The sequence below is a fragment of the Ochlerotatus camptorhynchus genome, unplaced genomic scaffold (genome assembly GCF_037179485.1).
Source record: "Ochlerotatus camptorhynchus isolate MF236.1 unplaced genomic scaffold, CSIRO-AGI_Acam_v1.1 ptg000105l, whole genome shotgun sequence".
Taxonomy (NCBI): Eukaryota; Metazoa; Arthropoda; class Insecta; order Diptera; family Culicidae; genus Ochlerotatus; species Ochlerotatus camptorhynchus.
The window spans coordinates 2198994-2221842 of record NW_027040595.1 but is presented as its reverse complement, the minus strand read 5'-3'; the positions used below and the strand labels follow the sequence as shown (position 1 = coordinate 2221842).

Here is a 22849-nt window from a genome sequence, read left to right as displayed (position 1 = left end):
AATTGAAGATATTAGCCATAAGAAGGATTGATCAGAGTTTCATGGTGAAAATATTGCAAGATAAAAGAATTTTGTTTGTTTTCCTATACTTATTTCCCTATAAACTTCAAACGGCTTTTCTTGAACATTGGAGGATCTGTTTTGATCTCAACGCTCTGTGCAAATTTAACCTGAATCGGATAAAGTACCAAAGTAGACTCCTGTGCTGAACGTAATTCCCCAGATTTTTTTTCGTTCAGGCCATAAAAAAAAAATTGTTTAATGCTGTAGCCCTTAAATTCAAAATAGTTTTTTTACTGGCCTGGGCGAAAAAGTTTCTCAAGGATTATTTTTAACATTTATAGTCTACTTTGGTGCAAACTGCGCAATATATTGTTTGAAAAGTTCATGTAAATTTCTGCAATGCATATAGTACTTGATGTGGGTTAAATTAAAACCACAGACAAACAGACATAACACTCGCAACTTGTTCATTGAACAACCATTTAACGGTAAATTTAAAAGTATCGTAGTTGGTAGCACCGCCACCTGTGGCGCGCATAGTCAATTCCCTTTCGTTTGACGTTTACACACTACCGCCATCTGTTCAGCGTAGTGCCCGCCACAGTGTACTCAACAGATGGCAGCAATGTTTTAGCGACGATGTTTTACAGTGAGAAATATTCAATGTGTTATGTCTGTTTGTCTGTGTTAAAACTATATTTTATCTAATATAAATCAGCAATGTTGTATTCAACCTCAAATAAAACGAGGGAAAATTTTCAGTGACGGTAGAAATAAAGATTTGTTTTTCGGTGCGGCTCTTCTCTTACAGGAGGCAGGATTACGTAGCGGAAGATCTTGTTTTATGCCATATTCGCATGCTGGATCAGGTCAACGAGATGAAGTCACTGTATTTTGTAATCCTTTGTTTACTTGTTACTAACTGATGTCATATGACAACATGGTCTACAATGTTGAAAAAAATCGTCATATTTATAAAACAGCAGAAAAGGTTAACTTTCTTTAAACTCCACTTAAATAATTTTGGATACGTATTTTAACTACAAAGTCTTTAGTCTTCATCAGTGTCATTCCCACTAAAGACTTATCATAATCTAGCTCCCTTAAGTACTAAAATAAGTACTAAAATGTCAATATCACAGGTATAAATATGAAACTACAACGTGTAGAATCGGAACGTACCTAACTAATAAAAACCAAAGATTTGAGTAAAGTGAAGGAGCAAAATCTATACATCTCTTTAATAAGGAAAATCCTCAAAGGCTTGGTATGATCGCTACATGTAGGGGAAACGCTTCTATAGTTGCGGTGCGTTATAAGCGTTAGGTTAGCGTTGCTATAGTTTTGCAATACACGACTATAGAAAACTAACGCTTTTTACGTACAGGAACTATAGGAGCGTTTACCCTATAGAAATTGGATTGTTAGCGTTCGTAGTATTGTAGTAGTTGTAGTGTTCGTCTGTTCTAAAAAAACTTACGTTGTCTGTACCTTGGGGTCAATTTGATCCCAAATTCAAATTGTCATATATCAGCTTTTGTACTGATTCTATTCGTTATTCATACGGGACTCAAAAAGGTGACCACACTACGCTACAATATTCCAGTGTTTTTATTGTTTAAGAGTCCTGAAGACTGTGACTAAAATGTTTTATAAATCTAAGCATGTAATTTCCTCTTTTGATGGCTGTGTTATACTGATCAATGAATGTTAATTTTGAATCTAAGATAACTCCTAAATCCCCAATTCTTTCACACTTTTCTACTAGCTGATTTCCTTGAGCTATTGTTATGTGAATGCATAATTAATAATGAACATTTGTTTACATTCATGATTAGTAAACATTGCCCTCAGCTGGTGTCACTTTTTCTCGAGTGAGTGAACTCAAATCCATTCGTGTACTCGTCTATAGGTTGAAACTCTCTTCTGTTTACCCCGGGAGATTCTGCTCCGTCCCAGAAGGGGACGGCTTTTGGATATTATGAGACGTATAGACGGAGAAAATTGCACTCATTGTGCGGCTGCTGTAGAGACCATTCCGCACAAATTCTTTGCTTGCCCTAGAGTACGTGGTGCATTTGAATTACTTCAGCAAAAATTGTTGGCGTTAACTGGCAGACGGCGATCCTTCCAGTGCGAAGAACTTCTAAGACCTTCATTAGAAAGGATATCTGTGACTACGAGAACAACAATTCTGAAGATCTTATTTATATAGGGGAAATGACGGCTTCGGCATGACAGACTATTTTCGGCAACCCAAATTGAAACACTATTTTCACTGGATTTTCTTTCGAAAACACTTCGCTGAATGCATGCAAACGATTCTTTATGCTTTCAGCTTCAATTTGACTATATTTTTTATCACTGAGAAAAAGCAATCTAGCAGGGTTTTCTTGAAATGAAACAACGCACTACAAATTTTAGTTGATTTCGAGTTGCCGATAATAGAACAGCAGATTTACATGCAGTTCAAATGGAACGGTTGCCGAAGAAAAACTGGTTGCCGACAATACTCGCTCTCACTAGAGAAGATTGGAGCTTTGTAAAAGCGTTTCAAAACAGTTTTTGACAATTCTTTCGACTGAAATTGTTAGAGCAGCTGGCAGCAAAAGATTGTAAATAAACCAATACTGCATATGTGTGCGTTCCATAGAGAAAAAGGCTATAGAAAGAAGGTCGCTGCTTAGGTTGCCGAGAATACGTAAATTCCCCTACATCACTTCCATTGAAAAATATAATGATAGGATAAATAGATGTAGATATTGATGCATTTAATTTTAATATTGAAGTTGGAGTTTAATTTATTATCAACATAATTTAAACTAAACAAAAATCGACAAACAGTACCCTTTTTATAACATAACTCTTTTGTTTAAAATTTCCAATTTTTTTAATGTTCTACAAAAACACATAGGGGAAAAGTTGGCTTCGGCAATACCTTAACCTATTATCGTCAGGGAGTAAACAACGTCCTTGAGAGCTCAATTTTGGCATGTGGATACATTGTGTTTCAGAGCAAATATTGGCAAAACTTGAGTGCTCTAGGACTTTGTTTACCCCCTGACGATAATAGGTTAAGGTATTGCCGAAGCCAACTTTTCCCCTATGTTTGCTGAATAAACAAATCGCTATCTCTTTGTGTAATGGATTAACGTCCGTGTTTATATTTTTTAAACACTATCTTTAAGGGATGTATCTTGCACGTTAACAGGTTACTTACTTACTTACATACTAACTTATCCTGGTCCGACATCCCTCAGGATTGCACCTGCATCACAATGTTACGCCAATTCACTTGGTCACAGCTTCGCGGGAAAACCGTTCTCGTCCATAATCTTCCATAGCTCTTCACAGTCAATAGTATCATAAGCGGCCTTGAAATCGATGAATACGTAGTGCGTAAGGACTTGATATTAATGACACTTTTGGAGGATTTGCCGCAACGTAAAGATTTGGTCCGTTGTCGATCGCCCGTCCACAAAACCGGCTTGATAACTTCCCACAAATGCTAGTGGCGATAAACGGCGAAAAATGATCTGGGAAAGCATTTTGTAAGCCGCGTTAAGAATAGTGATCGCTCGATAGTTCTTACATTCTAGTTTGTCGCCTTTTTTATATACTGGGCATATTACTCCCTCTTTCCACTCCTCCGGTAGCTGTTCTGTATCTCAGACCCTGACTATCAGTGGCCAACTTATCCGGGTCCATTTTAATAAGTTCCTTTGTTTTGTTGTTGCTGTCGGATAGCATCCTTAACTTCGCCTATCGTGGGAGCTGGCTTGTCCCCCTCATCCGCTGTACCAACGAAGCCATTCCTCCTGCCGCCTTGGTTCTCCGCCTCTGCGCCGTTCAGATGTTCATCGTAGTGCTGCTTCCACCTTTCAATCACCTCACGTTCGTCCGTTAAGAAATCCCCTTCCTTATCCCGACACGTTTTGGCTCGCGGCACAAAGCCTTGGCGGGATGCATTGAGTTTCTTGTAAAACTAGCGTGTTTCTTGAGAACAATACAGCTGCTCCATTTCTTCGCACTCTAGCTCTTCTAGGCGGCGCTTTTTATCCCGGAAAAGATGGGTTTGCTGTCTTCGCTTATGTTTATATTGCTCCACATTATGACGGGTTCCTTGCTGCAGCATCGGCGCTGTAGATAGCTGCGTTCACGTTGTTCCAGCAGTCCTCAAGAGAGGCTTCGGTGAGCTCTCCCTCATCCGGCAACGCTGCGTCGAGGCATTGCACGTACTCAGTTGCGACTTCAGGCAGCTTCAGTTGCTCCAGATTGTACCGTGGCGGGCGTCGGTACCGAATGTTGTTGGCAACAGAAAGTTTTTGGTGCACCTTGACCGTTAGAAGGTAGTGGTCCGAATCGATATTTGCGCCGTGATAGGTCCTGACGTCGATAATGGCCGAGAAGTGCCTTCCGCCGATCAAAACGTGGTCGATTTGTGATTCTGTCTGGTGCGGGCCATGTTCTTAGAGGCGACAAAATCGATGAGTCTAAGGCCGTTGGCGTTCGTTAGCTGGTGAGCGCTGAACTTTCCTATAACTGGTCTGAATTCCTCCTCGTGGCTGACCTGAGCGTTAAGATCTCCGATGACGATTTTGACGTCATGGCTTGGGCAGCTGTCGTATTCCCGTTCCAGCTGGGCGTAAAAAGCGTCTTTATCGTCATTGTCATTTGCTAAGTGAGGGCTGTGTACGTTGATTATAATGACATTGAAGAAACGGCCTTTGATCCTCAACTTGCACATTCTGCTATCGATTGGCCACCACACAATCACGCGCTTCTGCATTTCGCCCATCACGATGAAAGCTGTACCCAGCTCATTTGTATTGCCGCAGCTCTGGTAGATGGTATAACCATCCATATACGTATGTACCGACGATCACTTCCAGCAAACCTCCTGCAGCGCTACAATGTCGAACTTACGGACCCTCAATAAATCGGAAAGAATGCGGGTACTTCCCAAGAAATTGAGAGACTTGCAGTTCTATGTTCCGAGTTTTCAATCAATAGTCTGTTTCCGTTGCTTGGGTCTATGCCGATTGTTCCGGTCCGTATTTATATTGCTTGCTTCCTGTACTTTTATTTTTTACGGCTGGCTTGTAGGGCCTGCACCAACCCCCATTGTCTCGCCGGAGGACCATCGTGCACAGCACTGTTTAGAGTCCCACGCTGGCACCAGGACGTTGATCAGCCACTCCTAACATGGACAACAGACGTCGTTTTGAACCGCAACTCCATAGTGAACAGACGCTCGATGACTGCACTCCCCGGAGAGAGGAGTCCCACCTTCCCTGTCAGCATACGACCAAGGTCTCACCGGGGTTGGCTACCCGATCTTTCCTATGGTTACTCGTACCCAGCCGGCACCGCGGGGAGGTTGGGATAGGAGTTACTGGACAAGAGGCTAAGGACCGCTAGTGGGGTCTATTTTATACCTGCAGATACGCGAAGTATCAATGGTACGCATTGTGCAGCCGTTTACCAGCCAGGTAATAGGTATTAGCAGCTAATCTCAACGTTATTTTGTTCAACAACTTATACTTTACTGTTACATATACAATTTATATGGGGATCCAAGGTAATGATTTTTTTATAAAGTACTTCAATGTTTTGTTAAGTATTGCTGTTTTCATGATCATATTTTGAAGTATTTACATTAGGGTCGGTTCCCCACTGCTAATGAAAATGGTCATGAAAACAGCAAAACTTAACAAAACATTGCGGTACTTTATTAGAAAAATCATTAGGCATCACCTTGAATTGATCTATCAATTGTATATGTAACAGTAGGGTATAAATTGTTCAACAAAATTATTAGTTTAGCTGCTAATACCTGTTCCTGCAAGATACATCCCTTAAACATAGTGATTAAAAAATATACACACGGACGTAAATCATTTACACAAAGAGAAAGCGGTTTGTTTATTCAGCAAAAAATTGTGTTTTTAAATCAATTACAACTTTGTACAACATTATCAAAATTGTAAAATTCAAACAAAAAATATATGGTAACAAATTGTGTTTAAGGGGGTAGTTTGTACTCCATTTTGACCCTATAACTTCAGCCAGTTGAGAGATAGAAAATTATCGTTTTGGACCAAGTTTCTTAAAATGATGTCATCTACAATGATTCCATAGATGTTCATCAATTTTAACAAGACATAAGAGAGGTATTTTTTTTATCTTAGGGTATTATTTTAGTGTTTTTTTTATTTTAGTGTATAGTTCAGTGAGTTGTGGCTTATTACCACTTCTAACCAATGAATACAAAAAAAAAATCTAGCCTTTCTATTTTTTTATGATGCGTTTATTTTTCCAGGCTCATTTGCTGTAGCTTTGCGGAGCCGATGTTCATTGTTTAGATTACAAAATTACTTAAAACTAACGTTAGTAAAGCGGGGGCCGATTACTCGCGGCTATCTCGAGGTTAGGGGTAACAAATTGTAACAAATTGATGGCAGGGTAGGGATTGTGAAGACAAGGTTTGGAGAGCAATGTGCTCTTGATCTCGAACTAAGTGACATACTGATGAAAAAGACAAACATGGAGGTACACCGATGGGCAGCTTACACTTGGGAGAACACAAGATGACACTAACTACTAAATCCTCAGATCGATCCGTTTTAAACACACATAAATTACATTCAAATAGTCGAGATCTCGGCTCGCCAAGACATCTCTAACGGATATCGCAGGTTGTTTTCCTCGGGCCCTGAGGGACATGGATAACTCAGATCTGGCAACACGGTGTAAGATACATAACCAAACAACATGCTTGATATCGTGATAACCACTGCCACACGCACATAAATTGCTGTCTGAGAGCTCAATTCGATAGAAGTGTGAGTCTAATGAGCAGTGATTGGACATAAGCCTTCATATAACGCGTATAAAGTCGCGGCTCATGTTCAACCCTTTGAACCATGGTTTGTTCGACACCTGTGGGAGAATAGAATGTAACCATCTTCCCAATTCACCATCATTCTATTTTTGTTGCCAACTGATGAGGACTTGCTGACTAGCAATGGAGAAAAATTCGTTGAAGGCGATTTGTCGCTCAAAAATATCGCCTTCCATAGCGCTCACCTTAGCCAACGAGTCCGCTTTGTCATTATCCGGAATTGAGCAAAGAGATAGGACCAAGCCCTAATTTTTCGTTAAGACTTTATATTCTATTTGCTTTTTTGTACATTCAGGGCCCTATACACCTACAAAAAATGATTTTAATATTACCAAACGGTAACAAGGTATTCATAAGTTATTTTCTCTTGCTCGAATATGCATTGAAAATAGCTAGTGCATTTTATAATATTACTTCGGAGTTTTCTTTTTCATGGCGACATGACCGTAAATAAAAATTTTATAAAAAAAAAATGTTACTCGAAAAAACGTCTTTCTATTGAGTTGAATTTCTCATCGTAGGGGAAATGGATGTAATGTCGGACTAAATACCTCTAATTTGGGTCCATATATAAATTATGAAATCGACAAAATTTTCAATAGCGACCAAAAATATCCATTAGTCCCGTCCCAATGACGCGTTCATCTAGATAAAATTGATAAATAGCAGACTTTTAGCGATGGGCCCAATCTTAGATCCATAGGCCAACATTAGAGCCATTTCCCCTATATGGTTTATTTTATGTCTTAGGGAATCGACTAAGTTGTTCGTAGTGTGTTTCATGTAATATTTGAAAAACTACGTCAAACAATTCTAAGTTGAGAGCAAGTAAGAACCTGCAAAAATATTTAAAAAAGAAAGCCATATAGAAAAGAAGGTACATCCCGAACAACAGTAACTCAACAGCCACTGTAAACTCCAATGTAAGACGAATAATTCCCAATGTATTCTTTCATTTTGCGCAAATTCTAAAAGGCCATGCTTCATTTTCCGACATCCACGGCGGCAAGACACGGTGAGAAACCCCTTCCTACTGCCGTTCGAAACCGTTATCTGGTATTTGATGGTGATTTGTGGCGCAATCCTGGTTGTGGTACTGTTCACCAGTTTCTACTTGGAAGATTCAGGTAAGAAATATGATCGTAAATAGATAACTTAATTCGTTCAAGCGAACTGCACTGCACCGAAAGAGAATCTGCTGCACTACTGTGTGGGTGTGTTTGAGCTACCATTCATTGAGCTAAAGTAGAGTTTAGAGTTAGGAAAAACTTTTTGCAACTTTTTCCCCGTTGTCATTTTCCTGCTTGCAATGATTGATGAAGCAAATCTTCTGAAACTCAAATCGTGCGAGTTCCGAACAAAAATGGACAATCTTCGAAGAATGAATGAAAGCGGAGAAAATCGAGCAAAAAAGTTTTTCTTTTCAACGTGTTTGATTTTTTTTTCTCTAACGGTGGGAAACTATTTTCCTTTTGGTTGAAATTTGCTGTTTTCTTTAGTGGATCCACATTTTTCAAAGCATATTGTAGACCTCAGCAGAAAATAAAGCAAACGGGCTCCAGATCTTCACGTCTGTGGGACGTGGATGATTCTTATGATATGTACATATAAATTTTTATTTCTTCCCTTCGAGCAGCGTCAGGACTGATGGTTACTGCATTCTACCTTCACTGAGTTTGGCCTATATCACTGAGCAGTGTACAGTACAGTGTATAGTAGCAGAACCATCATCGAAGGAAGAGTTTGGATTTCATAATCCCATTCCTAGAATGGAACAGCAGAGCAGTAGTGAGAAAAGATTGGTAAAAAATATATTCAAAAAAGGAAAGTTTCTTTTATTGTTGTTTCGTGAGAGAAATATTTCATTCCGTGTGCATTTATATCAAAATCAAGATGAAGTGCGAGGAAAAGTTCTGAATGGGGAAATAATGCAGAGTTTATGCATTTATGAAATGCCTGCAAGCTGTGAAGACGAGCGCTTGTGCAAGTTATACGGATATAAGGAAGTTGATGCTAGAGAGAGGACGTCTGCACGGTTCACATCCGCCAAACCCATCGAGCTGCTGAAACATGCGTTCTCAGTGTAAACTAGAGGTGGGCAAAACAGCTCATCTAGCTGAGTGGATCAAACCCATCCAGCTCACTAAAGGGAGTCGATTCTTTTGAACAGCTCTTCAGCTCACATTGAAATAATAGAAATTATGGCACAAATTCAAAATCGGAAATTAATTTGTAGTTTTAGTGCATAAAACTGCATAAAACCGTAAAAGTAGTCTAAACTAATAAATCCGTACCTTATTAAATGTCACTACTTTTCAATGGAAAACGCTAATAACGCAACAACTGATCAACCACCGCGTAAACCAAAATTTGCACAAAATGTGCCAACAACATATGAGTAAAAGCAAAAAATGTGTGCGAGAGAGCTACACCTATGTCACACGCGATGATATGATTCACATCGTGGCACACGATGTTACGCCTTTTCTCATGCTATGCAATCCAGTATACATACAGATTTTATTTCTGATGTTAATTCTGCAGCAGAATTTCTCTCACTATTATCGGCTTCAGCTACAGCTCATCAGCTCAGATCCGGATCCGGAGCTGAATCGTGAAGAATCGAGAGAGAAAAAAAGATCCGAAGAGCTGGACGGGTCCGAGAGTTGTCAACAGCTCCCAGTGAATTATTCGAGTAGATGATTCGGATCCGGAGCTGAGCTGATAAGAGAACTGCATTTCACATTTTTCGGTTATTTGTTTTGTGCGAATCTTCCGCTCCCAAAGAGAATGATGGGAGGAGAAGTGAGAGCACATATGCTGGAGGAATAACATCAGCAATAAGAGCTGGGTACATAAACAAATTGGATAATACCTATAGAAAATTAACATCGCGTAGCACATGTGCATACTATGTCTCTCTCTCCCAAACAGCCGCTTTGAAGCTGCTTTTACCATTGGTGCTGTCGATCAGTAGGCACATGGTGTATTACGCTTGCGTCTTGGTTTTCGCGGTGACTATTCAATGCGTAAGTGGAGTAATGAGTCCTTTTTTAAAAAGTTCCGCTATGAATGATGGATTGAATGGTATAGACTTATGATATCAGTGAGCTGATGAGCTGGGATTACTAAAAAATGAAACGCGAGTCATCAGCTCACTTTAGAGAATCGCGTCTATAGAACAGCTCGGGAGTAAATCGCCCATCTCTAGTGTAAACGCATAATATTTTAGTTGCGTAAAGACAATTTATAACACACGATTTTTTTTTTATGATTTTTCATACAAACGAAATATACTTTATTAATCAGATTGTATTAGGGGAAATGACGGCTTCGGCATGACAGACTATTATCGGCAACCCAAATTGAAACACTATTTTCACTGGATTTTCTTACGAAAACACTTCGCTGAATGCATGCAAACGATTCTTTATGCTTTCAGCTTCAATTTGACTATATTTTTACCACTGAGAAAAAGCAATCTAGCAAGGTTTTCCTGAAATGAAACACACGCACTACAAATTGTAGCTGATTTCGAGTTGCCGATAATAGAACAGTAGATTTACATGCAGTTCAAATGGAACGGTTGCCGAAGAAAAACTGGTTGCCGACAATACTCGCTCTCACTAGAGAAGATTGGAGCTTTGTAAAAGCGTTTCAAAACAGTTTTTGACAATTCTTTCGACTGAAATAGTTAGAGCAGCTGGCAGCAAAAGATTGTAAACAAACCAATACTGCATATGTGTGCGTTCCATAGAGAAAAAGGCTATAGAAAGAAGGTCGCTGCTTAGGTTGCCGAGAATACGTAAATTCCCCTACTTCATGCGTGAAGATTAGACGGTTAGAAAGATGAAGGAGCTACATAATTAACGGTCGACTCTCTTACAGCGGTACGAAACTCTACCGCTTCTGTGGTATCCTACTGTTTATGTACAAGAAACGTGAAGGTTCCGAACATAAAACAAATAAAACTATAACTCATGGACTGGTGACCAGACAGTAACATCATATTGTTTTATTATCAGATTTCTCTAGATTTCCTTTTGAAGCATTATACAATTTTTGCAGAGATCTTGTAACACAATCATCCAAAGATTCTCTCTGGCATTCCATCAAACAAATCCAGAACGTTTTAGGAGTTCTCGCAAAAAAAAAAAAAAAAAACGTTAATGTTTTTTATTATTATGTTATTAAATTGGTAACTCTTTAGAGTTGATGAGTATTAGAATGCTCTTGGCGAAATCCAAACTGCTCATCTGCAAAAATTGAGTTCGCATTTATATGAAACATCATTCTACTTGAAATTATCTTTTCAAAAAGATAGAAAGCAAACTTATTGGACGGTAGCTAGAAGCTTCAGCTGGATCTTTATCCAGTTTTAAAATTGGAACAACTTTTGCATTTTTTCATTTATCAGGAAAGTATGCCAAATGGAAACATCTGTCAAAAAATTTTTGCAAGAAAGACGAGGTACTCTCTGGGAGTTTTTTGATGAGGATATAGAAAATTCCATCATCACCTGGAGCTTTCATATTTTGAAACTTTTTAGTTATAGACCTTACTTCGTCCAAATCAGTCCCCCAGGAATCATCAAAAATATTTTCCCGAGAGAAAATATTCAGATAATCCCGAGCAACCTGATTCTCAATAGAGACCCAAACTGAAATTATGGGAACTCTCAAATTGCTTAGCAAGTTTCTGAGCTTTTCAAAAATTTGTGATCAAAATTTTACCTTTTTGCTTTTGAGGTTTTTTCAAAATTTTTGTGAGTTTCCAAAAGGGTTTGGAACTCGGGTCTAATTTAGAAACATTATTTTCAAAAGTTGTGTTCCTCAGGGCAGAGAATCGCTTTTTAATTTGTTTTTGCAAATCCCACCAGATAACTTTCATGGCAGGATCGCGTGTGCTTTGATATTGTCTCCTACGGACATTTTTAAGACGGATCAATAGCTGAAGATCGTCGTCTATTATAATTGAATCAAATTTAACTTCGCATTTTAGTACTTCTTTGGTTTGCAAAGGAATGTTTCGATCGAAGTTATATTCCATAAATGTTCGATACTGCTCCCAATCAGCTCTATGGTAATTGAAAGTAGAGCTGTTGGGATTACAAATTATTTCTTGGGATATTTCAAAAGTTACTGGAAGGTGATCAGAACCGAAGTCAGCATGGGTAACCAATTGGCTACAAAGTTGACATGAATCAGTTAAGACCAAATCAATAGTGGAGGGATTTCTTGCAGAAGAAAAGCATGTTGGGCTGTTTGGATATTGAATAGTGTAATAACCTGCAGAGCAATCATCAAATAGTATATTACCATTGGATTTTCTTTGAGCATTATTCCATGAGCGGTGTTTTGCATTGAAATCACCAATAATGAAGAATTTAGACCTATGACGGGTAAGTTTCTAAAGGTCACCCTTAAGAAAATTCTTTTGCTGGCCTACGCATTGGAATGGCAAATAGGCAGCTATAAAGGTAAGATGTTCAAATTTTGTTTTAACAGAAACTCGCAAAGTTTCAAAAACTTTGTTTTCAAATAAAGAAAGAATTTTATGCTTGATTCGTCTATGAACAATGATGGCAACGCCATCATCAAGGCGATCATTTCTTTAAATGAAATCATTTGCGTCCCTTTTAACCTTATGGTCAGGTTTAAGGAAGTTATAACGTTAATATGCACGTTTTGAACTCTCAAAAAGTTAAATAGCTCGTCTTAATTGTCTTTAAGAGATCGAGCATTCCAATTTAAAATATTTAATGCTATAAAATGCATAAGTGAATTTCAAAGTCATGACAATATTGTTTGCAAATTTTACTCCGGTTTGAATAGCATCAAACATGTAGTTAGATTTAAGCATATTAGTAATCATGTCAATTAATGATTTCTGTAAAAATTCCATTTTAGGGGCAGTAATACTTCTTAAGTCAAAATTTTCAAAATTTCCGTAAGAATTCCGTTGGTTAGTATTTTGATTTCAACCCGCTGCAATAGCAGCATAGGTAGCTCCATTAACTCGCTGAACATTGTTAGCAGCGAGGGGAGTAGGTACAGATGAAAAATTTGAAGCAGGGGTGATATTTGTACCTACGGGTACGAATGTAGAATTTGTTCCTCGCTGACCGTTGTTGACAGCAGAGGAATTTGTACCTGTTCGGGAACGTGCAGTGTTTCCTACCTGTCACTTAGAACGAGATTGTAGGATCGATTTGCGAGTCTTACATTCCCAAAAATTGGATTTGTGGTTTTCACCACAATTTGAACATTTAAAATTCGTTGGATCTACCTTCACAGGACAGTCGTCCTTTGCGTGAGATGAATCACTACAATTCATGCATTTAGCTTGCATGTAGCAATTTTTAGTTCCGTGACCCCATCCCTGACACTGCCGGCACTGGGTGAGGTTTTGGAAATTTCCTCCAGTCTTCCTGAAGTGTTCCCACTTCACTCGGATATGGAGCATAATGCTAGCTTTTTCTAAGGCCTTAAGGTTGTTTAGTTCACTAGACTTGAAGTGAACTAAATAAAAATCATTAGAAATCCCGTTGCGCGAATCGCCAGGACGGGATTTCATTTTCATTGTGATTACTTGGAGTGGCACAACTCCAAGTAATTTTGCCAGTTCATCTTTGATCTGATCCAAAGGTTCACCACTGGGCAGTCCTTTCATGACAATCTTGAACACACGGTCAGTTTTGGTGTCGTAAGTAAAAAATATGTGCTGCTTCTCAGTAAGATACTTGAGAAGACATTTAAATCCGTCCAAGGTTTCAGCCAATACACGAAATTCACCCTGACGTCCAATTTGTAGTGAAAACTTAACTTTCACGAAATTCAATAGTTCCATGCAAAGAGCATGGAAATCGGAAGGGGGAATTTTTTCCTTCTTGGCATTAAGCCGGGAAAGTTTAATAGAATTTTTCTTGGATGATGCATCATCCGTGAGCAAATCAAATTGATTACTCAAAATATTTAATCAGAAGGGGGATCAAGAGTTTGCCCCTTTCTTTTGCGGTTAGGCGCCGTGGCGGCAGTAAATTTTTATCCAAATCGACTTCCAAGCAGATTACTATAAGAATCTGAAGGATTGAAGAAGAATTTTCCAACAATTATCCAAGAAGGATGACCTCGGGTAGGGTCCAAACAAGGATTGAAGAGGAATATGAGTTGAACAAGGTAGAAATTTTACAGGTTGAGCACTAAAAAGTGCTGTTTAATTTTGTTGTACACGGAGAAAACATACTACCCAAAATTTGAGTTCTTTTTACTTAATATTGACTTCAGCCTCTCCTTTGCACTCGTTATTGTTGTCAAAAAAAAGAAACAAGAGTTACGATATAGTTCAGCTCAATAAGATACTTTTGAGTAAATTGCATATTCTCAAATTTACGTGAATAAAACTGAATTTTGGGTAGAATTTACTTAAAAGTAGGTCATTTTTTTGCTGGTGTTACATGGAAACTACTATATGCGATTTACTCAAATGTGGGTTATTGGGAACCCCGAAATTGAGGGAAAAGTACTTAATTTTGGGTAGTTTTTCATCTCCGTGTAGCTTTAGGTAGTAGTAACACTTCCTTCAGTAAAAAAACAAATAGATCCGCACGGCAAGAGAGCACGATGCGGACTGATCTCTCAAATTTAATTTTTCTTTGGTAATAGTGCGAGTAAAAATGTACACTCAGAAATTTTTTCACTTAGATTTTACATGAAAACATATATAGATTTTTTCCATCTAGTTTTTCACGTAAATTTTACGTATTTCATATGTGGATTGGTTTGAAAGATCTAATTTCAATCCACATACAACTCTAATAGGTAGTCTAGGATTTGGAAATAAATTTCACTTTATCACTACATGAAGCATCTAAGCGAAAATTACTCAAAGTGAAAAGATCTCTGCCCAATCCACTAGAAAACAACATAGATTTTATGGTACCGTAAAACGGGGTAACATTGATAGTTTTTTTAAAGTATAATCTAAATATTTTTTACAGCAATGAATGTTTTTCAAATTTTATATTTTCAAAACAGGTTCTGACTATCCCAGACTTAATTCGTTAGTAATATGTTTAACGGAAATTAAAGCATTTGCGTTATTGTTTTAGTTTTTTGACCAAACTTCAGTATTTTGATTTGGGGTTACTTTGATAGTGCTCGATGAATGTAGAAAAAAAAAAGAGTGAAACCAAAACAATTTAGTTCTTTAAATATGAAACTTTTAATGAGTATATAATCAGAAAACATCATAAGCAATAAGAATACAACATTGAATTTGTTATGGCTATATCGTCTATGCATTTCATAAGTGATGGTTTGAGTGCTTTTTAAAACAGGCGAAAAACACGAAAATTGTTTTTTTAATATGTTTGTAAAATATGTAGCACATACTTGAGCTTGAGCTTGAGCTTGATTGACCGCCCACGGTTGCTACTCTGTTATTGCCAGATCAGCTGTAATTACACAGAGAACCAATAGACGATGCTTGGGACTAGCAATCATCCTCAATGTGTAAAAACTGGTGATCTTAAATTAGGCAATACCAGCGCTGGCCGCGCCCGAACACAGGTCAAGAAAGGAATGGGAAGGATTGTGTTGACATGACACTCGCTTTGATGGAAGCCGAGAACACCTCTGCACTTCCACGAGGAATCACTGGGATGTTGGATAATAGGGTTAGGTTTGCAGCAGGGTTCGTTTTGGTAAACGATAAGCTGAATTAATGTCCTAACGATCATATAACGCGAAGGAGCTTGGGACTAAATCCACGGTCTTCTGCTCAGTAAGCAAAAACGTTTGCCACTAGGCAGACGAGCACCTTTTTAATCACCGAGTTGCTGTTATTACCATGTAGTCATATTAACAAATAAAACGATTGACGAATCTTGATTGTGGATGGGCCTGAGATTAGACTCATGATGTTCTGCTCAGTAAGCAAAAACGGTTGCTCTAAGGCCACCGAGCCCCTCATATCACATAATACCGTTGCTCTAATTTTTGTATCCATTCAAACCCGGAACCAACGACAACAATGAGTTTCGCAAAATACACGATACACAAGCGATTTTACTATAAATCTCTTTGATATGTAAGGACCTGGGACCGCGTTTTTCTGCTCAGTAAGCAGGCCACTGTAACCGACGATCTTTCAAATCCGAAAACTAAAAACTACGAAAAAGTACTTAGGCCTTCATTAAGTTCCACTTTCACGCGACGTACAATGTTTCAATTTGCTCTTTACGTATTGTTCAGGCTAGGCCCTTTTCAAAATTTACGCGAGAAATACGCACAATCGTCACCTACCTCGCAAAACTGGTTCCAAACGACAACAAAGGCATAAGCAACGATGGATTGTTGAACTTTGCTGGCTCCGGTGGTGTAGTGCACAGCAAAAAAAAAATGTAATATCGATCAACGTAATTCAAGCTGATGTATGGAATAATGATGTAATTGTAATTTATTTATCAGCACACACCCTGGTCGACCACTGTAAACCAATCTGCCGTTCAGCGTTTTCGGTTTTTGTTTCTGGATCTTTAGTTGCCTCTGTGATATACTTACTTGCGGCATACTATTTTGGGAGTGTATATGAGTGTGTACCATGTACGGTAGCTCATCTCTCATCGTGATGGTGGGACATAGTAGACAAATTAGAGAGAAAACAAGGAGGTATTAGTATTAGTTATATGTAAACAAACAAAACAAAAGTTAGATAATGCGGCACTGTAACTACTACTATTTTAGAGGTATGATTCGTCATGTTTAACTCAATGTTTCAATTGAGGCAAACTATCTATCTTACAATTACAAAAGCAAACCTAAACTTACAATTATATGCAAATGCAAAATGAAACTTGACAAATCATCGTCAATCCCCTTATTCCAGGGCAGGGCCTGACGATTTGAATCTAATTTTGATCAGTACATATATTTGGTACATTTTTTCACCATGAACCTATCATTTCCAGCCTATCTGAACTATTTAATAAATGCAAGCCATAACATGGGTTACGCTCCCCCTAAGCGGGCCCTCCGCATCCTGTCTCTGTCTTATCTCAAATACAAAATGCCAATGGTATGAATGTATCTATATATAACTTGGAAATGACGTACAATCAAATAAACCCGTAACCCACTCACTTGGTCAGGCTTCAGAATCGTCCAGTGGACAGTGCACTCTACACTCCAAGTTAACTTTTTTTCAAATTTACCGCAAATTTGATATTTTACCCGTTGAGTGTTGATTAGTCACAATGAAACATTGTGACAGAAGTTGAGGTTACTAGTGTATTAAATAATCTAGGTCCTATTTAGGAAACCAAATCTGGCCAACGCCCACCCTAAACCTAAACCTGTTCTAATCCACCTGAAATGACTAACGAATGGAAGACTTTGACTACCCAGCCATGCAATAGTCTCATTCCGTGCCTTATGGCAACTTGATGATTCTTTTGCGCTCATCTTCTGGCACCACCCAGGGGAGACTTGGTCCTGTACCCAATGCTTAACTTATCTCCATTCCACTCAACTACTCGCAATTTCGTGTGATATAGTGGGCGGAATATTATTATATGAGACAATTCAATGCAGACGTCTTTCCAAATTTGGCAGATCGACAGGTAATCGGTGAGTTACCACGATAGTTGCTATTCAACAACTCGACAACGTCCCATCGTCAACGCCTGCTATGAGAATTTCCCATAGCAGACGCCAACGAAATGACGTCATCAAGCTATCGATCAACTACCCTGGTTATCGCCTGGTACCTTATAGCACGATGCTAGGAGGCGAACCGGAAGAATCGATGAGCTACCTCCCCCTGTAAAATATGTAGCACATACTATATAAAAACTATATACGATATCAACGGAAATACCCTAAGCTACAATATGGAACCAATGTTTCTAATTTGGAAAAAGCACAACGAGTAAATTTGATTTTTATATTATACTATCAAAGTTACCCTCATGATCAAAGATACCCCGTTTTACGGTACTTTCAAAGTAAATTTTATTATGGTTTCTCTTAAATTTTAGTAAGTTTCTTGGTAGCATCATCAATTGTTAGGAATTTTAAAATTATTTTTCGAGATAATAAAAATTATATTATTCAGAAAGCTGATAATATATTCTTATTAAAATACCATAAACGAACGACAACCCAAATATTAGAACTATTCCATAAATGGTTTGGATGATACCCAAACACGTCGTTAAGCAAAATAGCCATAACAATTTTATTAGGGATGTCTTATGTGTTCCAGCAACTTCCGGCCAGCTGCACTTTATCTGCCAATCTTTCGGGTGAGATCATTCCTCGTCCGTCCATTCCTCGTTCTAAAAACATACCATAAATAAATGGTGTATCATGACAAAAATAAAACATCATACTTATGAGAAAATTCAACAAATCCAATGGTATTTGTGAATGCAGCAACAACTCGTCAGCACAGCACTGTTTGGACGCCATGTTAGATTTTGTTTGTGCCATCACCAGTCAGAAATTTTCACACAATAAATTCATGTAAAATCTTAGTGAAATTATTTTACATGAAATTCTCTTAAAATTTATATATATTCATCTAAGTTTTAAAGCTTATTACATTGCTTTTAATACGATTTGTAATGAATTTTATTAACGTCTTGTACTTTACAGACAATTTTTAACATCCTTAGGTTACGTGTTTTTTTCCAGTGAATTTTATGTGACAAATTTTTTGAGTGTATGGAAGAACACTTTTGAATTTAGTTGTAGTCTGTATCAGTGCTGCAAAATTTCGACAATACACGGTGATACTCAAAATTCTGCTTTGGTCACTCGTTTGAGCTAACAGTCATCGTCAAGGCAAACCATGTCAATTGTCAGTAGCATTGTTGTCAGTGACGAACATGTGCTGATTTGTTTATTAGCTAAATTTGAAATGAAATAAAATGGCTTGAGCAAAACAATTACATGGAGCCATTAAAGTGAATAAGCATCTACGTCCTGAACCGCTTGGATAAAAAAAAAAGTGTCTCAGAATGCAAGAAATTACACTTTCTGTTACCAGGTGAATCTTTGTCATTGACGAAAAAATGAATGAGATTTTGACAAAGATTTTTTTGAGGATCAAGTCTATCATTGACTATGTGAAAAACAATTTTGTCAATATCGCGCAAAAGTCTGTCAATGACAATGACAAATCTCAGCACTGGTCTGTATACAGCAAAAAAATAATTTTAATATCACATCAAAGTGGATGCACTTCAATCGTGTCGAAAATATGGTTGTAATATTACTTGCCAAAAAGGGCAAAATTATCATTAATACAGTGCATGAGCTGACATTACGCTACTTTTACTGCATTTGTTTATTGTTGTGACCATAAAAATTACATGAGATTATCGACATGGTTGAAGCATAGAGGTAACTCTAAGACTAGAAGGTCCCGAAATAACGTGCTCAACTTTTTGGCTCAGCTCTGGTACTCTCTTCGGTCCCAAGCTAATCGATTCACCCCTCGAAACATAGGAAAAACCAATAACCCCTCATTTTATCTGTCAAACTTTCATAGCGAATCAAAACAAACATTGCGTAGTACTAGAATTTCGACTACAATGGGATACGTTAATCGTTTGCTTGGGACCAATAGGCTAGTCATGTAGTGAGCTAATTTAAAATCGTTAGTTTCGTATTGATTGTTGGTTGAAGTGCATCCTCTTGGATGTAATATTCAAATGTATTTTTTGCTGTGTAGAACAATAATTTCCCGGAAAAAAAAAACTGAACGACAAAGTTCATGAATGATTTCTTTAGGTTTTCATTCACTGTTTTGACCTGAATATACAGTGGACCCCCGTTAATCTTAACGACAATTCGAGCAATTTAACTGTGTTAATTTTTAATTTTTCCTTTTAGTAATCCTGTGACCACCATAAAAGCGAGTTTCTGTTAGCTTTATTCGCTGTTTTGTTTTGATTATGCGTTGCATTTGTCTTTTCTCCATTCCCTGTGCTAAATGACATTTGATAATTTTTTAGTTTGCGCATCGTGCAGATTATTTCCTCTTTCAAACTAAAAAGTGTTCTGATTAAGAACGGTCAAATTACCGGGGTCATCGGCACATCAACAGCGTGTGATTTGCACATTTTCTAATATATATTAAGGAATTTTTATTGCCTACTACCAACGAAACAGCGCCATCTGTGTGAAAAATAGCCCTGCACATGGTTAATTTTTTATTGAAATACGCCTCATCAACAACACAAAACCAGCTAGTTACGTACACCGTCTTTTGCATCTCCGATGTTATGCAGTTACTTAACTAGCAATGCAAAGTGACATGAGCGGTGGTGCGTTGTCAACATGTGTACACACAAACTGTGGATGAAACTTGTCAAAAGAATACATTCTCGTTCCTTCAGTGTAAACTCCAAAGCGGGAGGAAATAAATCAAAACTTTTCGACGTTAATGACGACATCGATCGGCGGCGATAGCGATACACAGCGGGTCTTGTTGAGTTTGGCAGCAAAGGGGTTGATACAAAAAATGTCTCGTTACATCAGCATTTTCGCTATGCGGGCAAAATAATGGCACAAAAGCACTATACTACTCTCGGAAAGTGCAGCAAAAGCGGGCCTCCGGGCTTCAACAGTGATGTGAAAGCTGCATTTATTTTCTGGGATGTTAATGCCATCGAAGGATAGTGAGACTTTTAGAATTGAAATATGAAGCAAATCTTGGTAGCAGGAATACAATCTTTCTGTTTTAAGTGAATTCAAACTCACGACAATGCTTTATGAGCATTTTACCGCAAAGCAAATTGATGTTAAAAATGCATGAAATTACTTTTGAATTGTTTGATAATCGGGTTGCCAAAACAACAAATGCGAATTCCGGTGCTGTCAAAAACTTTTCCGAAAACAATTCTATTCCAATTTTGCACCCTCATTCAATTGCCTTGCATACATTGTGCAGCCGCTTCATATCCCAAGCCACGTCTTCTCATCCATTTGCTTGTTTTCTTCCGTTTTCCCACCCCATAGGCTTTGTTCGGCGAGGAAAAAGTTCGATACACGCTAACAAGTTTGGCTCTTTGAACATTGAAGATGACGAAAGTTATTACGGAGATAGTTTCCATTTCAATGGAGGAAGTATCGAAAAGCGGAGGCAGCAACTGCACCATCGACAGCGGGGCACAAAGGAAAATGTACTTTTTAATGACACAAATAAAAATAACGACGATGATCCTCGCCATCATCGGGACCACCGTCTTGGGCGCTGCAGTCGACGGGTGAGAAGACGGAAGACATTGAGCCGGAGGCAACTTTTGAATCAACATCAACAGTGGGAAGCTGCTCGCAAGGACGTTGACGGTGCAAATAACAGTGGCAAAAACATCAACACAACTGGAAAGGCGGAAAACGGTGCTGGAAACATGCTGCAAAAAATAGTGCGCTTTGCACAGCTCAACGCAGCCTTTCAGGACGACGATCGCGCGGATGCTAGTGCCGCACAGGATGCACGCCAAAGCGGTTCCACGTACAGCAATTATAGAGCGGAAAAATTATCGAAAAGCATTGTGCTTTTCCTCGGCGGTGTCTGTCAACAAGGTATGCTACATGAAAGGCTGATTTTCTTTTCATATGCATGTTAGTGCGAGGGTGTTTTGTGACTGTGCTTTTTAAATAATTGTTTATTCCATATTACAGTGATTCTTCTTTTTCTTCTGTAGCGAGTGTTTTGCCGGCTCTCAACTTAGTGTTCTAGGTGCATGCATTTGTATGTTGTGTTGAAAGCACAATCCTCCAATAATTTTTGGATAGGTCCTATGTCCACTTGTCGATCAAAAAATCGATTGACTTGATTCGCTTTCTACCGTGACCTGAGCTGTAGATGCGCAATAAGTTCCTAATTTCGAAGGTTAAATTAAACATTGTATGTACCGTAATCCGTATGTACCGTAATGTAAATATAGAAATAAATTTCTACAGTAAACGAGATTCGCAAACTAATGGTATTAAAATCAATAGTTAAGCGTTCCCTATCGTTCTGCATGATTACTTATCATATTGAGTGTTTTGTTAATTTTTATGACATGATACGGGGTGAAATTGATTAACACCTCAAATTAGTTTCGAGTAAATTTCTAGCAACTGTTTATATTGAAAATGGATTCCCTGAATCTGAATCAGATGTTATTATTCGTGTGCGATGCGTATTTTAGCAGAAATTATGAAACATTCATAATTTGCGCCTAAACGAAAGCCATTCCTCAAAAAATAACAGAAAATCATACATTCCTCAATATCGAAAACATTCTACCATATATTTTGAAACAATTCAGATTAATAGAAATTTAGCAATGAAAAATATCACTTTCAAGTTAATGTCAACAATTGTTTTTTGCAAAAAATCGGCCATTTTGGATTTTTTTAGTTTTATTTTTCTCGAAATGTCGTCTCTGTAATTTTTCAATAAATTGGCACGAAAATGTCATGTGGATCATTCCATCTCAAGTGACCGAGGAAATGCATCGACCTTCAAAATTTGTGTGTCATACAACCCCCCAGATCTAGGGATTCCCCCTTTTTCCGATTTTTATTAAACACCAATTTTCATTTTAAAATATCTCTGAAACCAATAAAGATGCAAACGACATTGTGTACCCTTTTTGAAGCATTTTAAACGTATAATAAAATTTTGCAATCGAATTTTTACTACAGTGCACAGAAAATCCAACATTTATTAAATCATTTGAGGAAGCAATTCAAAGTTGTGTGAATGTTGCCCATGTTTCAAGGTGAATATCTGATAGAAGAAATATGATTCTGTAACTTTTCACGATGTTGACAGATGTAGATAATTACAGCGGTGTTCTGCAGTGTTTTGTTCTACTTTCATAAAAAAAAAGTTATCTGATCTACCACCATTTGCCACAATATGATTTATTAAAATTAA

General features: G+C 37.9%; 1 protein-coding gene across 1 annotated transcript in view; it reads left to right on the top strand.

Moving 5' to 3' along the window:
* Nucleotides 1–22849, top strand: part of Ir64a (Ionotropic receptor 64a) — a 68842-nt gene that overhangs the window by 12737 nt on the left and 33256 nt on the right. The window contains exons 4-5 of the mRNA XM_065219446.1: nt 7883–8034; nt 20935–21501. Coding sequence (XP_065075518.1) covers nt 7883–8034; nt 20935–21501 — 719 coding nt within the window. The remainder of the gene's footprint in view (nt 1–7882; nt 8035–20934; nt 21502–22849) is intronic.